At 37.1% G+C, this 18,756-nt stretch overlaps 1 protein-coding gene across 3 annotated transcripts in view; it reads right to left on the bottom strand.

The window, feature by feature from the left end:
• Positions 1-18,756, bottom strand: part of PIEZO2 (piezo type mechanosensitive ion channel component 2) — a 557,384-nt gene that overhangs the window by 343,452 nt on the left and 195,176 nt on the right. For all 3 annotated transcript variants that reach the window (XM_069099626.1, XM_069099625.1, XM_069099627.1), the window contains exon 3: positions 6,691-6,816. In XM_069099626.1, the coding sequence (XP_068955727.1) occupies positions 6,691-6,816 (126 nt within the window). The remainder of the gene's footprint in view (positions 1-6,690; positions 6,817-18,756) is intronic.

Here is an 18,756-nt window from a genome sequence, read left to right as displayed (position 1 = left end):
AGCCAGGTTACAAAGTATTCATCTATTTGTGGAGCAAATGTCAAAAACAGGATTTATTCCTAAGAAGACCTATGTATGTGTGTGTGTGTGTGTGTCTGTGTGCCTGTGTGTGTGTCTGTGTGCCTGTGTGTGTGTGTGTTAGAAATCCAGCAGAAGCAGTTATTAATGGTTTCTTTAGGGAAAAAAGATATTGCTCTACCTTGCAAACCAAGTAGATGTTTTAATTAGGTGCTCAACCAGGAAATGAAAGTTTTGTCTGCTTGCTAATGTTAATTCCTCTTGCGCATCTGAATAACCAAATTAATTTGCCCTCCTTACCAATGATAAAAATAGGATAGGGAGAGGGGACTAGGCCTGTGGTTTCATTATTTCAAGGAACTAGAAAGGAGTGAGGAAACTCCCTCTAGCTATGCAGGGAAGCACAGTGCCTACAATTTATAATCTCAGATCCTAAAAATACCAAGCCAGTATGTAGTATAGGGCTAGCATGCAACATTTAAAAAATTTTTAAAGTGTAAAATCTACTTTGCAAACTGTAAAGCACTATATAAATGCTAGATACTGTTACTGCTATTAGGGTTAGTGTTATTATTCTTGGTTTCAAAGTCAGGTTTCAATATACTATAACAAACTGTCTATAATATTTGTAGAATAAAAAACAACAGTAATTATATAACAATTTTTATTTACAAAACACTTGATCCTCACAATCAATAAATCTGAAAAAAGTGGTTCAAATATTATTACTCTTGTTTTACAAATGAGGAAATTGAGGTTCAAGTAGCCTAAGGTCACTCAGCTTATCAGCAACTGAGCTGGGAGAACAGAATAACATCTGATAGCATGAAGGCAGAAATAAAATCTGAGGCTGTGGTTTCCACCTAAGATAGACCTTTTGGTCTAAGGCAACTCTATTCTAATAGACCTCGAATGGATGCGTAATCGTCAGGGATGGACTATTAAACTGCCTGCATAGACCTAAAAGGAGAGAATAGTTGTTCTAAGTAGCACTATATTTTGGGAGCAATCAATTCAAATGTGAAGAATGAAATTCAGTAAATCAAAGGAATTTTAAAGGAAGTACTAAGACCAATGATTAAATAATAGGAAGCCATATAGACAAGCTTTCCATTGGAATTGATACAATCCAGATCATCTGCAATGGTACTAATTCATAGCTCTAAACTAGACTAGCACTAATATTCCTCATTAAAACATCAGGAGTTAATGAGAGAATTTTTTGGCCATTATATGACCCAAAATGTTTCCCTGGACACTTTCCTGAAGTAAAAGGGAGACTAGAAACAGCAGTAAGGGGCAATGGCCCAGTGAAAATGGGAATATATGCACCATGCTTAGACCTGAGGAAGAACCAGTGGTGGGTGGGGGAAGGGATGTCACTGGTCCTGAACTTGACTCAGAAATTCTAATAATAATTTCCCCCCTAATTCATTGGGGAAAAAAATGTTTTAATGAAAGAATCAATTCAATATTAAGAAAGGAGATGGGGGTGGCGCTGTGAGTAAAGCGCCGGCCCCAGAGTCAGGAGGACCCGAGTTCAGTTACGGCCTCAGACACTTAACACCCACACTAAAAAACTAGCTGTGTAACCCTGGGCAAGTTACTTAACCCCAATTGCCCTCCAAAAAGCAAAAAAAAAAAAAAAAAAGGATTATTTAGGGGCATCTAGGTGGTGCAGTGAAAAGAGCACCGGCCCTGGAGTCAGGAGGACCTGAGTTCAAATCCAGCCTCAGACACTTAACACACACACACACAAACTAAGCATGTGACCTTGGGCAAGTCACTTAACCCCAACTGCCCCTCCAAAAAGCAAAAAAAGAAAAAAAAGAAAGGAAATGGGAAGAGTTAACATAAATGGTCTTTTTCTTAATAGGTACAAATTGTAAAATTTCTGTGAACAAATAAACTGAGTGAAAGCAAAATAAACAAATTAATGAAGCCTGATGTTTCTCTACCTTTCCCATAATGTCTACCACGGGGTCAAACGGCCTGCTTCCATGTTATTTGTAATGACATAATTGAAATCTGGGTTACATTCACCTGAATAGCATATTTTTGATGGAATACAAATATTTTAGTAGGCAGCACCACATATGTTGGAAGGGAATTTGCAGAGCTCAAGCCTGCTGCATCTATTTCCTCACTTTCCTAGATGAGAACCATTTCAGAAGGAAAAAAAAAAGTGGAGGGGAGGGGGTTGGGCTAGTGTTAAGTTTCAATCCTGCACAATGACGCCTTTAACAAACCAGCAAGTCTAGTCAAAAGTTAAATGGGGTGGGTTTTACATTTTTTATTTTACTACTGCCAGGTAATATTCACAGGACTCAAGGGATAGATGGGACTTTCTAATGACTCAGTATTTCTAAATGCTACTGTTGTCTCCCAAACACATCTGAAACTCTTGAGGGATGCAGGGAGCTTTTTCTGTAATGAGGCTAAAGGTATATGAGTTTTAAAAGCAGGAGAGAAGCAGTTAGAAAAAACAAAATTAAATCCTATATAAACCAATACTTGGTGGTCTTGGGTTGGAATAGAATCTATGATTGCAAAACCTGACCTGTCTGGTTTATTTCATTATGATTTACCCATGTCTTGGATAGGGCAAAAAAAGTTCAAAATGCACAGCCTTGCCTGTCTAGACAGTTTTTGCTTTTCAGTTTAAGATTTGCTACTTTACTTCTGCAGATGCCAGAAAAAGTCTAACCTTCAGTATTTGGAGGATTAAAGAGCTAAGTTTGGGTTTACTACTACTATAGCAGTGTAATCTCAACTCCAAATGTACAAGAAACAATAATATTAGTGAGGTGCCGTCAGCAACTCTGTAATCCCAATAGTCAGGGTTTCCATTACCCACCCCAACGTGATTTTCAAGGGTTTATATAACATGATCACCAAAAAAAAAAAAAAATGCTGTAGGCTGAAAACCTGGTCTGTGTCAATCTTGGACCAAATGAGTTTGCAAAGTCTGGTTTGTCCTTCTCTTTCATCCTGATTCAAATATGTATTAGTTTTAAATGCTACATACAACACCAAAAAATCTTCTCTTAAAACCAATGAGCCAAGCCTATTACACGTGTCACTGGCTTTCTCAGAATGCATTATGAATTCTGGATACTCACATACAAGTTTTCAAAGTGATCACTTTATTTTTTTTTAATTTCTACCCCAAAACCCTGCCAAAACATAAACTACTAACATAAACCTCTTTTTTCACATCAGGTAACTTTGTATAGTGGAAATGTCACTTGATTTGAAGCTTTGGCTGCATCAATTGCTAGCTGTGTTAAACTGTCTACATCACTTTTCCTTCCTGACATTTGATCTCCTTATCTGTAAAACAGAGATAATGATATTTATACTAAATACTTTACAGGGTTGCTGTGACAATCGAATGAGATTGTAAAGTGTCTGGTAGACTGAAAAATACCTCATACGTGTGAATTTTTGTGTATTGTTAATGCCATCTCCTCCACAATAATTCTTCTCTGATGACTAATCAAGATATGTAGAGATGACATCCCAAGGGTGTGCCAGCAGAAGGGAAAGACATTAGGTATGGTTTCTGTGGCAGACCATGTGTCTGTCATTTGGGGGCCAGTCTAGCTAAGTTTTAGAGATACATCATTAGGCTGGCCACAGTGTGGTATTCATTTGCATTACAGACACTCCCAAAAAACACCTACTAAGCCATGTATTTGTGGAGAGAATATCCATAACAACAAAATCAGGGATGCTTGAAGTATTCAGATAGTGTCCACCTATAGGTCATTACTAAACTGAAGCACCTATCTCTTCTTTTAAATCCATAAAATTTCTTATGGGATTTAGTTCTTTATGGAGGAAAGTAAGTGGGAATTTCAGTTCAGAAAAACAGCAAAGGAAAGTACAAATTAGTTATTTTTTTCTTTTTAAGACTTTCACAAATAAATAATCAGGTCAATTGATAAAAGACCTTTCATGTGACTGTTAGAAACCATTATCTGGGGACCTAAATATATAACTCATAGGGTAGGAATGAGCAGTTCTAGCTCCATGGAGAAGAGGTTGAGGATATAAGAAAATGTCTAGAAACAGGTTCTTGGAGGGAGTAGCTTGGTTTCTTTTATACTGTTGTCCAAGGAACAGATGTTACAACACCTGGAATAACTACCTAGCTCATAGAGAGCAATATTTACACTTCAAAGAGACTTTTATCTGCTAAGACATTTAGTTAAACACACCTTCAGGTCAGAGATAATATTGGCCGTAAGGAATTAGATTTTCAGCAAGTCAAAGGAAAGTTATATGCTTTTATTTCATTTAGATAAGTGTAGATGGTGGGGGCAGTCAGAGAAGGAAAACTGAAAGCTGCATAAGACTAAAAAAGGTTTGTAAGTAAGTGGGCAGGTGACTCAGCTCAAGGAGCACTTTGATCTCTTTTGCTTTTAATTTTCTGGTTGCTAATTCTAAGTCGTTCTTAACGTGTGGAGATGAAAATTATTTTCTTCTATGGAAATAAATCAAAATACAGAAAGGATTTTCTGTTAAATTCAAGAAACTATTGTGGCATTATAATTACTTCTAAATCCATAGATTTGGATTGGTTCCTGACATGCTTATATCTGTAATATTCTTAGTCATTAAGTAACCCCCAATAATTTCATGTTTAAAACTACTTCATCATTCTTTAAAATATGGAAGTTTGCCACTTTTGCTATTGACATTCAAACAAATATTTTAATTGACTGAAAGACTGCAATAGTATCAAAGGGGCAATAGACTCTTGGGTAACTGGTCCTAAATTGGGAATAAATGTGCTTTTTACAATGAAGGTCTAGATTGGTATGCATTTGAGGGCTGGGATAGTATTTTGCCTTTTTTGTATCCCCACTGCTCAGCATAGCCATCTGGAATACAGTAGGAGATTAGTAATTGCTCGTTGACTGACTTTCGGTAGCCTTTTACACTGCTGAATTCACTTTTTCTGAATACTTTTTTCCTCTCTAGCTTTTCATGACAGTTCTCTCCTATATAGTCTCTTATTTGTCTGATTGATCTTATCAGTTCCCATGGTTCAATTTCCATCTGTATGCTGATGATACTCAGATCTGTACTCAGTCCTAACCTTCAACTCACATTACCAACCTCCTTCTGAACATCTTAAGTTGTATGTTCCATAGATAATTCCAATTCAACATGTACAAAATGAAATACATTATCTTTTCCCCAGATTCTCCCTTCCTTGATTTTCCTATTTCTGTGAAGGTACTTCCATCCAGTGAGTCATCCAGGCTCCCAACCTTTATGTCCATTCATTGTTCAGCTGCCAGTGATATTCATAAAGGACAGGTCTGATCATGTTACCCCATTACTCAATAAACTCCCGTGACTCCCTATCAAGTACAGAATCAAATATAACATCCTCTGCTTGGAATTTAAGACCCTTCTAAAATCGGACCTTCCTTTTCACACTTTCTCCCCCTACCTTCGACACCCTAGTCACACTGGCCTGCCTAGAATCCTCTTCTTCCTCATTTTGCCTTCTAAACTTCCTTCAGAAATAGCTCAAATCTGACCTACACGAGGCCTTCCCATAACTGCTCAATCACAACTTGCAGATTAATTTTTTCTACCCTGTATTTATTTTGCATGTACATAGTTATTTACATATTATCTCTCCCATTAGAATATATGTTGTTTGAGGGAAAAGGCTGCATTTTGCTACTTCTTTGTAACCCCAGAGCTTAGCCTATGCCTTATACGTAGGGCACAGAAGACATGTAATAAATGTTTTTTGATTGACTGTCTAAAAATGATTAGATTATAGACAGAATGGACCAACTAGAAACACAAAGTCTGGGTTGGAGAAAAATATGACCTGAGGTAGAAGCTGTTTCCTGTATATTATGACCAGTACACCTTCAAGCTCTAGTAGAACAGAAATTTATTTACCCTATAATTTTTACTTTGATGAAACAGATCAAGGATAAGCCTTTGGATGCTTCAAAATATGTGGTATTAACACAAATTCACAAATAACCAGAAGTCATTGCTAAGTAAAATCTATCTGTTAGACCAAGAATATAGATGTTTCATAGTCTTTTTTTTAATCTTCATATCTTTAACAGTACAGCAAAGTTGAGAGCTTCCTCCCCACAACCCCAGGAGTGACTCAGTAAAGGCAGTTTTATATAGACGATTCAGTTTTTCCTTCCTTTCTCATTTAAGTTTTGTTTAGTCATATTCGTTAAAATAAGGTGTATTTGAATATACTCATTTGCTAGTATCATCCTGGCTCAGATCTTGACAACAGTAAACTTTTTGCAACAGCTCTCTCTCTACCTGTTCTCTCTGCTTCTTCGCTCACCCTGCTCTAAGTCATTCCACATGTCACCACTACCTTCATGGCCCTACTTCTTCGCATCTGAGACTATGCCTTATACATAGTGAGCATTTACTCACCAAGCATCATGGCATTTATTTGTTATTTAGCTCATAAGATCTTGCTGAAAAAAAGTAAATTCTTTGGTATCTGTTATGAACAAGAAGGTACGATATAAGAGAATATATTTATCCAGCATTTTGTGTATAAAAAGCCATTGAGTTAGTTCTGAAAATAACAAGCAGAGATTTTCATTAACAGCAATATAACCACCACATACAGGCAATTAACACAACCACTCTACTCACAGTTGTAATTAGGTGCGATACGATGCTGAGCCTCCAGGCTAGCTAATGTAATGTGAAAGATGATATGCAGCAACAGGAATGATAGACTGGTAAAGCACAGGGACTTTAACAAGCGTCCTGTATGTCCTGGAAAACAAGACAAATGCAAACTGTAAGAACATTTAGAACATAATAGTCAGTTGTATTTATCTTCATATCTGAATGTTTTTCTGTAACATTATCTGCACCCAGTCTTGCTATTAAGAAAATACTTTAGAAATTTTAAGAGTCTATAGTTATTCTAATTGAAATTAAAAACCTTCAACTTAGTAATAGAAATGATTATACTATAAATTAGCAACTTAACCAACAAAAAAGACACTGATTTGCCCATATGCTTTAGTTAAGAAAGATACTATTTCTTTGTAAAAGTTACAAACAAAGAGGTATGCTTGTAATAATCAATTTAGAAAGAGCTGAAGTTATAAGAAATGATGTTTTCATGCTTAATTTCTAATATGTTTAATATTTTTATTAGTTCTAAATTGAAATAACTGTGGTTACATCAGTCAAAACTGATCAGAGTGATATTTTCTCATTTCTTTCTTTCTATCATCAGCACTTAAGCCAATGTCTGGCACTTAGTAGATATGTAATCAATGCTTGTTGGTTGATTGTCACACACACACACAGAGTTTGAGGGGAAAATATTTTAAGGAAAAATTGATCATTTATGAATTTTAACCTAATCTTGTATTTCATTCATATTCATTTTTGTAATCAGGCCTCAAATACTTGACTCTAAATTGTATCCCTCTCAGCTGCATGTGATAATAACATCTAAGCAGGACAAAATATTATAAATGCAACATGAAGTTTTTTAAGATAGTTGATACGAGTACTATTCAAACAAGTGTTAATTCCAGATCACCTAAAATGTTCTTTCTTTAATGAAAATTTTCATCAGTACAAACCTCTTCATTCTTTTTTCTTCTCACCTTTCAAATGAATGACATTTTGCTAGTATACAGGGTGTTTCAAAACATGTTTAAACATCTTGTATATGTATTTTAATTGCTTATAGACTTTCAAAAAATATGGTTTTGTGTGTTTGCAAGTCTGTATGTATATATGTATATGTGTATATAGAATATAATACTATATTACTGACACATATACATATTTATATATAATATCTATATACAAAATGTTGTAATTAAATAAGACTATACTCATTTTTGAGTCAGAGTTGAGGAATAAGGATGTCCTATACTGAGAATAATACATCTCTGAATATTTCAGAGCTGTAATTCCATGGATGGGAAAGCTCTTTGCACTGACAAATATATTACATTTTAGTAAGTGATTCCATGAATTACTATAACCATAAATTCATTATCTCCCTGTCGATCTATCCTTGCCAAGTTCCTCCACCAGCCACTAGATTGAGTTCAGACGATAGGCTATCACCATCCCCTTACTTGAAGCCTTTCCAGTTTTATAGGGCTTGACAGAGGCTGTTCTCTATAGCGATAGTCTTTAAGAGTCCATTATCACTGTCCTCTAGCGAGGCACCGGAGGAGAACTTTGTTACCATACACAGAAAAGTACAGGTGCCTCCAAAAGCACAAAGTCAACTACAGTACTTGAAATCTCTGCCTATACTGGACAAAGCATGCATTATATACTCAGAGGAATCTTCAGTAAAGACGGCTAAAACCAAATTTCTCTAGTGAATAAACCAAAGCTTGAAAATGCTTATAAAATAAGATTAATGTCTAATGTGATTCATAGTAATAATATCAATGATGATAATGAAATCATCTTGGTGACAATATAGACCACTTCTACATATTAATCATACTCCTAAAATTTGATCTCTTCCAAAAGCAAATGATGTATAGATATTATCTGAAAAATAACACCGCTTTAAACCTGCATGTTCTAGATTGAAGAATGCCTCACGTGGTCCACTACATCTAGCCAGCCCTAACCATGCTTCACATTTTAAAGAAGTCATCTTTGTATCTGACACTGTAAGCATACTAATGCAGGCCAAAAGCTTGCCTTTATCTCCCAGTTCACATCCCACACAATCAAGTCTATGAGAGCCAAATTACGCTTCTACAGTTCCAATAACCATTTCTGTAACTTTTAAAATCTAAACACCCCCTGCCTAGTCATTACTCCACATATGTATTGACTCCCTTATTGGATGTATGTTGAATGCAGGATTTGTATCACATTTTAATTTCCAGTGCTTCATACAGTTCTTGGTACACAGTAATAATTTAATATTTTTTTTTCATTCATTCATTAATGTAAGATAAATATTTTGGGGGAAAGTATGGCCTAATTCATACCAATATGACAGTAATAGCATTCGAGGAAAGAAGTAGGCTCTGATCTGTGATTTCATTAGTTTATGGAAATGCTAAAATGTAAATGAAAAGATCATTAAAAGTCAGTCAACTTTTACTAACTAAAAAAAACACAGTATCTTAGAGTACCAATACTCAAATATACCTCCTTTTTTAAATTAGCAAGGCAAAGGAATGCTAGGAAAGAATGTTATATACATTTTTAAGAAGGTGTCAATGTATTAGGTGTTTTTCTTAATTGATTTTCTTTGTTATAAAGGAAGCTCCAATCTCAAGGGAGCTAGAGAGTTATTTTAAAATGATGTAAAAATAAATACATCAATCAAACTTTTTATAATTAGAGAAAATATAATGGGAATATTATTTTTATGACACATCAAATTGTTTACAGGTATAAGTGCCAAAAGCTCTTTTTACTTTATCAAGTTTTTTTTGTTTTTGCTAATTGGAGAACTGGGGTTGTGACTTGCCCAAGGTCACATGGCTATTTTTTGTGTTAAGGTCTGAGGCCAGATCCGAACCCAGGTCCTCCTGACTCCAGGGCCAGTGCTCTATTCACTGTGCCACCTAGCCACCCTACTTTATCAGTTTTCTAAATACTCAGCAGCACTGTATTTATATGTATATAGATAGATAGTCCCTCTATCATCTGAAATCCCAATCCCTCCAACTTTTTCTAAGTTGCTATGGTCAGAAAGAATCATAACTTCTCAATGGCAAGGAGCTTCTATAACTTTGGGAACCTCTTTCTTGAAATATGTGAGAATAAGAGCTCACATTCAATACAGCACTTAAACAATCTGTCCCTATCTAAGGCTTTATTCAAAGCTTTGCTGGTTCAGTCAGGGCCTGTCAGAGTTTATACTCCATCTCTAGAACCTTCCTGAATAAAAAAATCATCTTCATTTTTCAATAAGGTACCAGAATAGGACTTTTAGACATGGGATCTTAGCCTGAGGTCCACTGATAGATTTCAAGTGGTTACTGAACTTGGCTGGGGAAAAGCAATATCTTTACTGTCACTAATTTCTAATAGAAATTTTAAATTATTTGAAAACTTTTTCCCCCTGAGTTCATGTATTTCACCAGACTACAGATGGAATCCATCATGTACTCATGCATGTATACACACACATGCACATGCACACACACAGATCATGTTAGAATCTCTGACCTAATAAAATACTATAGCAAGAGGGACTGGGACAGCAATTTCACTGGTATGAAGAACTGTCAGAGGAGGAAATTCCTTCTACCAATACAGTTTGGCACTCTGCATTTTATTGCCATTGAGAGTTTTAGTGACTTTTCTAGGGTAACACATCCAGTATATATTAAAAGTTACTACTCAAACCCAGGGTCTCCCTGGCTCTGAGGTCAGCTTGCTAACCATTATACTTTTTTCTCTCATCACAGCAAGGCTTTATTACTCATCTATTAACTTGGCATCAGCAAATACATGTGTGAGGAATTTTTTGTGGTTAAATTACTGTTGTGCCCTCAGTGTGACATTTCATGGAATGGTCCCAGCCCCAGTATAAACAAATGGGTGTTGTTTAAAACTAATTGCAGGCTAAGTTATTTTGCTGTGGCCCAGGAGACTTTCATTAAAACCAATGGAATGAGTCTCTGAGTCTGGCAAAGGCATATCATGAGAAATGACATATCCCCTACATCAGTGTTTTCAATACTTTTCCCCCATGAGATATGCCACCAAAATGCTGCCAAATGTGCTTTCCTTGTATTTCAGCCAGATCCAGTTGTGTCTACATATATATTTTCTAAGTTAAGTGTCAACTCAAAAAGATATAAAGTTTCTTAAGAAATTAGATCACATGTACATATAACAAGATTTTGGGAGAATGATTCCTCTGTAGGAGTGGAGGTTTCCAATGCCCAACTTAATTTCTGGGAAGAATAATAGCAATAGTGTTGTTTCCTCCTGACCTGGGGCAGATTGAGACTGTATGTGGAGGATATAATGGTATGGGGAAGAAAGGCTGAGCTTCACTGGATTGAAGTCTGAGCAAGAGCCAAGGAGAGGAGATGACCACTAGAGGGAGATAGAAAAGAGAGATGACTGGCTGTGGATGCCAAGGAGAACAATTGGGTTCTATAGTCACCACTGTTGACTTTGTCCACTTAGGCTAGATTGAACAGCTGAGGCCAGAGCAAGAGCCATATCTAATAGGTAGTGACCTACAGTTCTTAAACATGTTGAAGTGCTACTTTTCTCTTGTTCCTTCTCTATCTATCAAAGAGGGAGGATATTTTATCCAAAGTTCTTCTGTTCTTTGAATTTGTTCATAGCTCTTGATTTAATTCATGGCAGCTGACTCTAGATAAAATGTGATTGATCATAACTTCTCAAAAGTTTGTGTCGAAATCTTCCTGAATAGGAATTTGCATAAAAGAGGGATAGTTACTGGGATGGCCAGGTAGCACAGCAATTAAGAGCACCGGCCCCAGTGGCGGAATGACCTGGGGATCGAATCCAGGCTCAGACACTTAGCACCCACCCAGAAACACCTGGCCGTGTAAGCTTGAGCAAGTTACTTAACCCCAATTGCTTAGGGGTGGCCAGGTGGCTCAGAAAGTAAGAGCACTGGCCCCAGTGTCAGGATGACCTGGGGATCAAATCCGGGCTCAGATACTTAGCACCACACCCAGAAATAACTGGCTGCATAACCTGAGCAAGTTACTTAACCCCAATTGCTTAAAAAAAAAGAGGGATAGTTACTGACTTTGGTAAACAGGCAAAAGCAAATCATTGGTAAATCTTGATAAAGACTTCAGTCTCAGGGATAATATGAGAAAAAATGACATTGACTTATTAATTTTAATTTATGAAACAAAGCAAGTAAAGGTGGCTTGCAAGTAAAGCTGGGTCCTAAGTTTTTCCCTTAGGAAAAAGCAATTCACCATTGCTGAATCTAACTTTTGGGAGTGGTTACACTAACTTCTCCATTGTATTTCCTCTCCTCCCATACATGCACAGAAAAATCTTTCTTTAGTGGCAGAGTTGAGAGTGGTAACTGGCAAGTCTTGACCAGTCAGAGAAGAAAGAGGGAGTCTGGACCAGGAAGGTAATGCTCATATGGCAAAGGTTAGAACCTAAGGAAAGGAGTAAGTTCCCCTTCCTTTCATTTTCATCTTCAGCCAAACAAATCTCAAAATATTCTACATCAATGGTGTCAAACTCATATAGAAACAGATCCCAGGGAGGCACATATTGACTTAAAAGAACACAATTTAAAATTAGTTATGTTTTGTTGCATTTTTAAAAATCAATTTAATGGTCAAGATGGCGGAGTAGAAACAGGACTTCCTCGGGGCTCTGGCTCTCATCTCCTCCAATTCATGTAAAAGGTGAATCTGAAGAAACTTTGGAGCTACACAACCCACAAAATGACAGAGAGAAGCTCACCTCCCACTGAGGACAGCCCTGCAGGATGGCACCAAGCAGCAAGCATGGCCCTCTAATAGCCCACCCTGGCCCTGCGCAAGCCAGAAGTTTTAGTCCCAGGGTGGGCCTGACCAGCCCCAGCTGGAGGGACTTCAGATCACCAGCAGCTGTGGTGGTTTCCAGAATTATCAACACATAGATACTAAGGACACAGTGAAAGGTCAGTGCAGTGTGGACTTTGTTATCCAGTAGTTGGGAGTGTGGTCGGCCTCTGCCCCCAGGGTGAGAAGCCAATGAGGCGCCACAGCCATGTAGTTGCCACCACATGGCACTTCAGCTCCTGGCCTGCAGATTGCAGGAGGACCAAGCAACCAGTCTGAGGAGTAATAGCTCTTGCTTTACCATGCTTGGATCTGGTTTGCAGTCTAGGGTGGAAGTCCTAGGGTGTACAACCAGCTTGCCAGAGTGTGTGGAGACTTCATAGAGGGCACCCAACTAAGAACTTTGGCAGCTGTTAAAACCCCAGCATTTGGTATGAAGCTCCCCTATCTGGCAGCAGAGTCCTACTGTGGCAAAAAGCCCCAAAGTCAAGTAATTGAGTGGCAAAATGATTAAACAAGGGAAGCAAAGCAAACAGAGGAATCCAACATTAGACTCCTATTTTGGGGACAAAAAGGATCAAAGCATAGAACAGGAGGAAGACAGTGAAGTCAGAACTCCTGTACCAAAATCTTCCAAGAAAAATATGAGCTGGTTACAGGCCATAGAGGACCTTAAGAAGGATTTTGAAAATCAAAGAAGAGAAGTGGAGTTAAAATTGGGAAGAGAAATGAGAACGATGCAAGACAATTATGAAATGAGAGTCAACAGCCTGACTGAGGAAAATAATACCTTAAGGAATAGACTAACTCAAATGGCAAAAGAGGCTCAAAAAGGCAATGAGGAGAAGAATGCCTCAAAAAGCCGAATTTTTTTCAGATGGATATTTCAGATGGAAAAATTCAGAATTCCAGATGGAAAAAGAATCTCAAAAGCTCACTGAAGACAATTATTCTTTCAGAATTACATTGGAGCAAATGGAAACTAGTGACTTTATGAGAAATCAAGATACTATTGCACAGATCCAAACAAATGAAAAAATAGAAGGCAATGTGAAATATCTCATTGGGAAAGCCACTGACATGGAAAATAGATCCAGGAGAGATAATTTAAAAATTATTGGACTTCCTGAAAGCCATGATCAAAAAAAGAACCTAGAAATCATCCTTCATGAAATTCTCAAGGAAAATTGCCCTGATGTTTTAGAACCATAAGGCAAAATAGGGCTTGAAAGAATCCACTGCTCACCTCCTGAAAAAGATCCCAAAAAGAAAACTCCTAGGAATATTATAGCCAGGTTCCAGAATTCCCAGATCAAGGAGAAAACATTACAAGCAACCAGAAAGAAGCAATTTGAATATTGTGGAAACACAATCAGGATAACCCAGGATCTGGCAGCTTCTACACTGAGGGATCAAAGGACTTGGAATATGATATTCCGGAAGACAAAGGAGAAGGAGCTGGGATTAAAATCAAGAATCACCTACCCAGCAAAACTGAGTATAATGTTTCAAGGGAAAATGTGGTCATTCCATGGAATAGAAGAGTTTCAAGCATTCTTGATGAAAAAAACAGAGTTGAATAGAAAATTTGACATTCAGATACAAGAAGCAAGAGAAGTATGAGAAGGTAAACAGGGAAAAGAAATCATAAGGAACTTATCAAAGTTGAACTATTAACATTCCTACATGGAAAACCAATCATTGTAACTTATGAAACTTTTCTCATTATATAGAAATGTATATATGTGTACATATATACACATATGTATACAAACATGTATATCTATATAGTAGGGTATATGTGCGTATGAATACATATGTGAATGTGTGTATATATGTGTACAGGTATATATAGATAGAGGGCACAGGACCAACGAAATAGGAAGGGATGACACTTAAAAGGAGAAATTAAGAGGTGAGAGAGGAATATAATGATAGGAGATGGGGAGAGACAGAATGGGGTAAAATATCTCATATAGAAGATGCAAGGGAAAATGAGTACAATGGAGGGGAAGAACAGGACAGCAAAAGGGAATGGTTCAAACTTATTCTCATTGAATCTGGCTCAGGGAGGGAATGACATACACACTAAATAGGGTATCTCACCTTACAGCAGGGTAGAGGAGAAGGGGATGAGAGGAGGTATGGTGGAAGTGATGGCAGGCTGGGGGGAAGGGAAATTGTAAGCACCCACTTTTGAAAAGGAATGGGATCAAAGTAAAGAATAGAACAAGTGGGAGGTGAGATATGAGGGAGGGAAATATAGTCAGTCTTTTGAAATATATCCACTATGGAAATATTTTGCACAGCTACACATGTACAACCTATACTGAATTGCTTATCTTTCTAGTATGGGTGGGTGACAAGGGAGGAAGGGAATGAATATGGAATTCAAAGTTTTAAAATCAAATGTTTAATATATTTATACATATAATATATATATGTATATATATATACTATTACTAATATTATTTTACATATAACTGGGAAATAAGGCATACAGGCACTGGGGCATAGAGATCCACCATGCCCTACTGGAATGTCAGAGGGGATATGGGAGAAGATACGGGAGAGAGCAGATTGGAGGAGGGGATATTTTGGGGTGGTCGGTAGGGGAAAACAGGGAGAAAATTTGTAACTCAAAATTTTGCAGAAATGAATGACGTAAACTAGAAGTTAATAAAGCATTTGATTAAATAATTAATTTTGATAAACATTTCCCAATTACATTTTAATCTGATTTAGGTAGCACTCAGTAATTTTGCCAGATACAGAGACCTTTGAGTTTGACAATTTCAGGTATACGTATAACATGGAAATCTAAAGAGAGAAGAAATTTGAAATCATGGTGTGAAACTAATTTCTATATCTGAAAAATAGTTTTATTTTCAGACCAATGAAGTATGTTCTACTTGTTCAGAGTTCTCATGATAGTATAATTATTTTCCTATAGGCAAAGAGCTGTACAAATAGTGTTAATTTGCACTTTTTGTTCTTCTGGGAACTGAAACTGATTTACTAGGATTTAGTTATATATTTAGGCAACGAAAACAAAAGTTATCCAAAATTTTGCCCTAGTCTTAGATTTTCCTTCCCATCCAAAATTTTTAGAGAATCATTGAGCAAGTTTAGCTACAAACTGTAAACAATCATTTTCCCATTCTTCCCAAACTTACTTAAAATCTTTGCAATTATTGAAGAGAAGAGTGACATAAAGACTTTTCAATATTCAAATTCAGAAGACAGGTGTTATAGCAATGTCTAGGAATGTTGGTTATTAGATACCTGGTAATAGTGATACTAATTGGACCTTATTGTTTGGGACTTTATCAAAGCCAAGCTGATATGCAACAAAGAGACAGAGTGATACAGTGGAGAGAATACTGGTTTTGGAGCCTAAAGTCCTCAGATCCTGCCTCTTGCATCCTACCTTGGGACTTCAGGCAAGTCACAACTTCCCTGATTGTTTCTTCATCTCCAAAATGAAAAAGTACTAAACAGTGTGAAGATCTATGAGCAATCTGGGCAACAAAGAGTAACGAAAACATCTCAATTGTAAATCCCGAAAAAGTTTCTTCAGAACTCCCAGTGACTCAAATATCAGAGAGAAAATAAACTGAGAAACATTTATTGAAAACATACTTTCTATGCTATAATTACAAAGAGAAGAATGATTTTTTTAATGTCCTTGCCCTCAAGGAGCTTATGTTCTAATTCTAATGACATCAACATGAATATGCAGTCAGGACACACAAAAATGCAATAAAGTTTATTTTAATTTTTGGTTTTCTAAGTCACTAGTTACCATCATCAACTCTGCCATTAGCATCTTCCTCTGTTGCCCAGTTGTAGCAAGCACCAAAATAAATTCAGCAGAAATCAAAATCACATGGTAGAGGAAAAAAAACAAGAAAATAAAACATTTTAAGGTAATTTAATTATGAGTTAGATTAGTAGTAGCATGTTCTCTGAACCATAGGCATGTAGCCATTGTAATGACTGCCTCTAGAATAGTCCTAGAATAAATTTTCAAGCGTCTACACCATAGTTCGTGGGAGCTGGTGGGGGAAGAGGGCTGGCCACTGTATTCCACTTGGTCCTAGCCCAAGTCTTACCAAGGCACAGTTTCTGTCAAGGACTATGTGCTCTACTTATGAAGTTCTAAATTTGTTATGAATTTAAGGTTTTTTGTCATTGGCAATTATACCTCTTTGCATATTATTATAATAATGGGTATTTATAGAGTGATTTTTAAGTTCAATAAAATTTTTTTCATATCAGTCCTGTGAAGTAGGTAGTACAAATATCATTGATTAAAGCTAAAAGAGCTTAAGTGCTTTTCCATAGATATACAGCTAGTCTTTTACGATCCCTAGTTATATTTAAACTCAGCTGAAACTCCACCTTCTGCATAGAGGCTCTTCCTGATTCTACAGCTTCTAGTGCCATCCTTCCAGAATTTCCTTGTTTTTTCCCCTTCTATTCAGTATAATAAGTGTATAAGTAGCTAATATACAGTAACAACAGCAGAAAGTAAGCTTGCAAAGAGGAATCTAGAAATCATGTACAGACTGTCCCAAAGATGAAAGGAACATAATTTGTAAACTGTATCATATATTAACCAAAAAAATCACATCCTGGTAATATGTGCTAAATCCGGGGAAGCCAGGCAGACCTTCCTGTTTGGCCTTTTATGTACATCTCAGAAAAGTTGTAGGAGTAAGACCAACAGAACACCAAATGTTACTGATAACTTTGATCTGATATTTATGTTAATGTGTTACTGACAACTTTGACATGATCTAGATATGTTAATGAATTAACCCAAATGGTAGCACAGCAAGTAAGAGCACCAGCCCCAGTGTCGGGACGACCTGGGGCTCGAATCCGGGCTCAGACACTTAGCATCCACCCAGAAACACCTGGCCATGTAACCTTGAGCAAGTTACTTAACCCCAATTGCTTAAAAAAAAAAAAGAATAAATCTGTCCTCCACAAAACTTTATAAAATTAGACCTCAAACTTCTGCCCACCCCCTTCCCCAGGATACTTCTATATCCATTGTGTCCATGCTTCCTAATGCTTCCCGTTCTAATCCATGGTTACATGAGTAATACTCTCTCACCATCCTCTTCCCACACTACCTATCTTCCTTTACCACCTCTTCCCTGTCCCTATACCATCTACTTCTGTACCCCACCTCACCCCTTTCACTAATTATCTCTATACTTTCTGTGCCTTGTGCCCCTACATCATTTGTACCTTATTAAAGTGTGATTACAGTCTCATTTCCCACTGTCACTGTGGTTTTTCCTTGCAAGAACTGAAATAACAAGGCATGCCTGCCCCATTGCCCCATTTCATAATTTATAAGTCAATTATCAATTCAGAAGCACCTTGCATCTGGGAGTGGGTTCCCTCCTATCCTCCATTCTTCTGCTATCAGCTATGTAGCTGGAACAGACTGAGTCTTTATAACTGGCAGAGTGGGATAGTCCCATTATCTTTCCTGTATCTTCTTTCCTATTATAACCAGAGGTGAAGATCCTTACACAATTGACCTACAGTAAAGTTGACATGAACTGAACTGGGAAAAGTGGCTACCTTCTTCTACTTTCTCTTTCTACCCTATAACTTTGAGAAGTAGGCTCAAAGTCTCTGCTCTGATTTCTTGTCCTCAGTTTCAGAAATGTCCACTGGACCCAGAAGTTTGAGACACACAGACCTTGGAACCAAGATTCTAGGTATGACGTTGCACCTAGCTAGTTCATCAGGGAAGCCAGGAAAAGCCAAGATATTTATGACTTGAGTTCAAGGGAAGGTCTTGTAATTAGAACTTGGGACTGTGCTATATAGACACTGAGCTAAACTCTGAACCTACAATCCCTCCCATATCCACAGACACTGAACTGGGATAGGGACAAGGAGAGTGTAATTATGCCTCTTATGGGCCTTGCTAATGGAGTAAAACAATCAGACTTTACTGTAAGCCTCATTTAATGAAAAGAGTAATGGGTTCAAGAGCCCTATTACTAATTTTGTGTTATTTTGGGCAAACTGTTTCATTTTTGTGGGTCTCAGTCTCCTCTTCTATTAAAGAGCGATTTTGGATTACAAAGTGTTATCTGTAACTGCATGACTATTTCCTCCTACTTCTTGCACTGCAGTCTACCCTCTACTTCTAGAGCTTGAGCCAATC

This window comes from Petaurus breviceps, unplaced genomic scaffold (assembly GCF_028583685.1).
Source record: "Petaurus breviceps papuanus isolate PSGF00001 unplaced genomic scaffold, PetGlider_PUasm1.0 38, whole genome shotgun sequence".
NCBI classification, from domain to species: Eukaryota; Metazoa; Chordata; class Mammalia; order Diprotodontia; family Petauridae; genus Petaurus; species Petaurus breviceps.
This window is presented reverse-complemented; position numbering and strand designations above follow the sequence as displayed.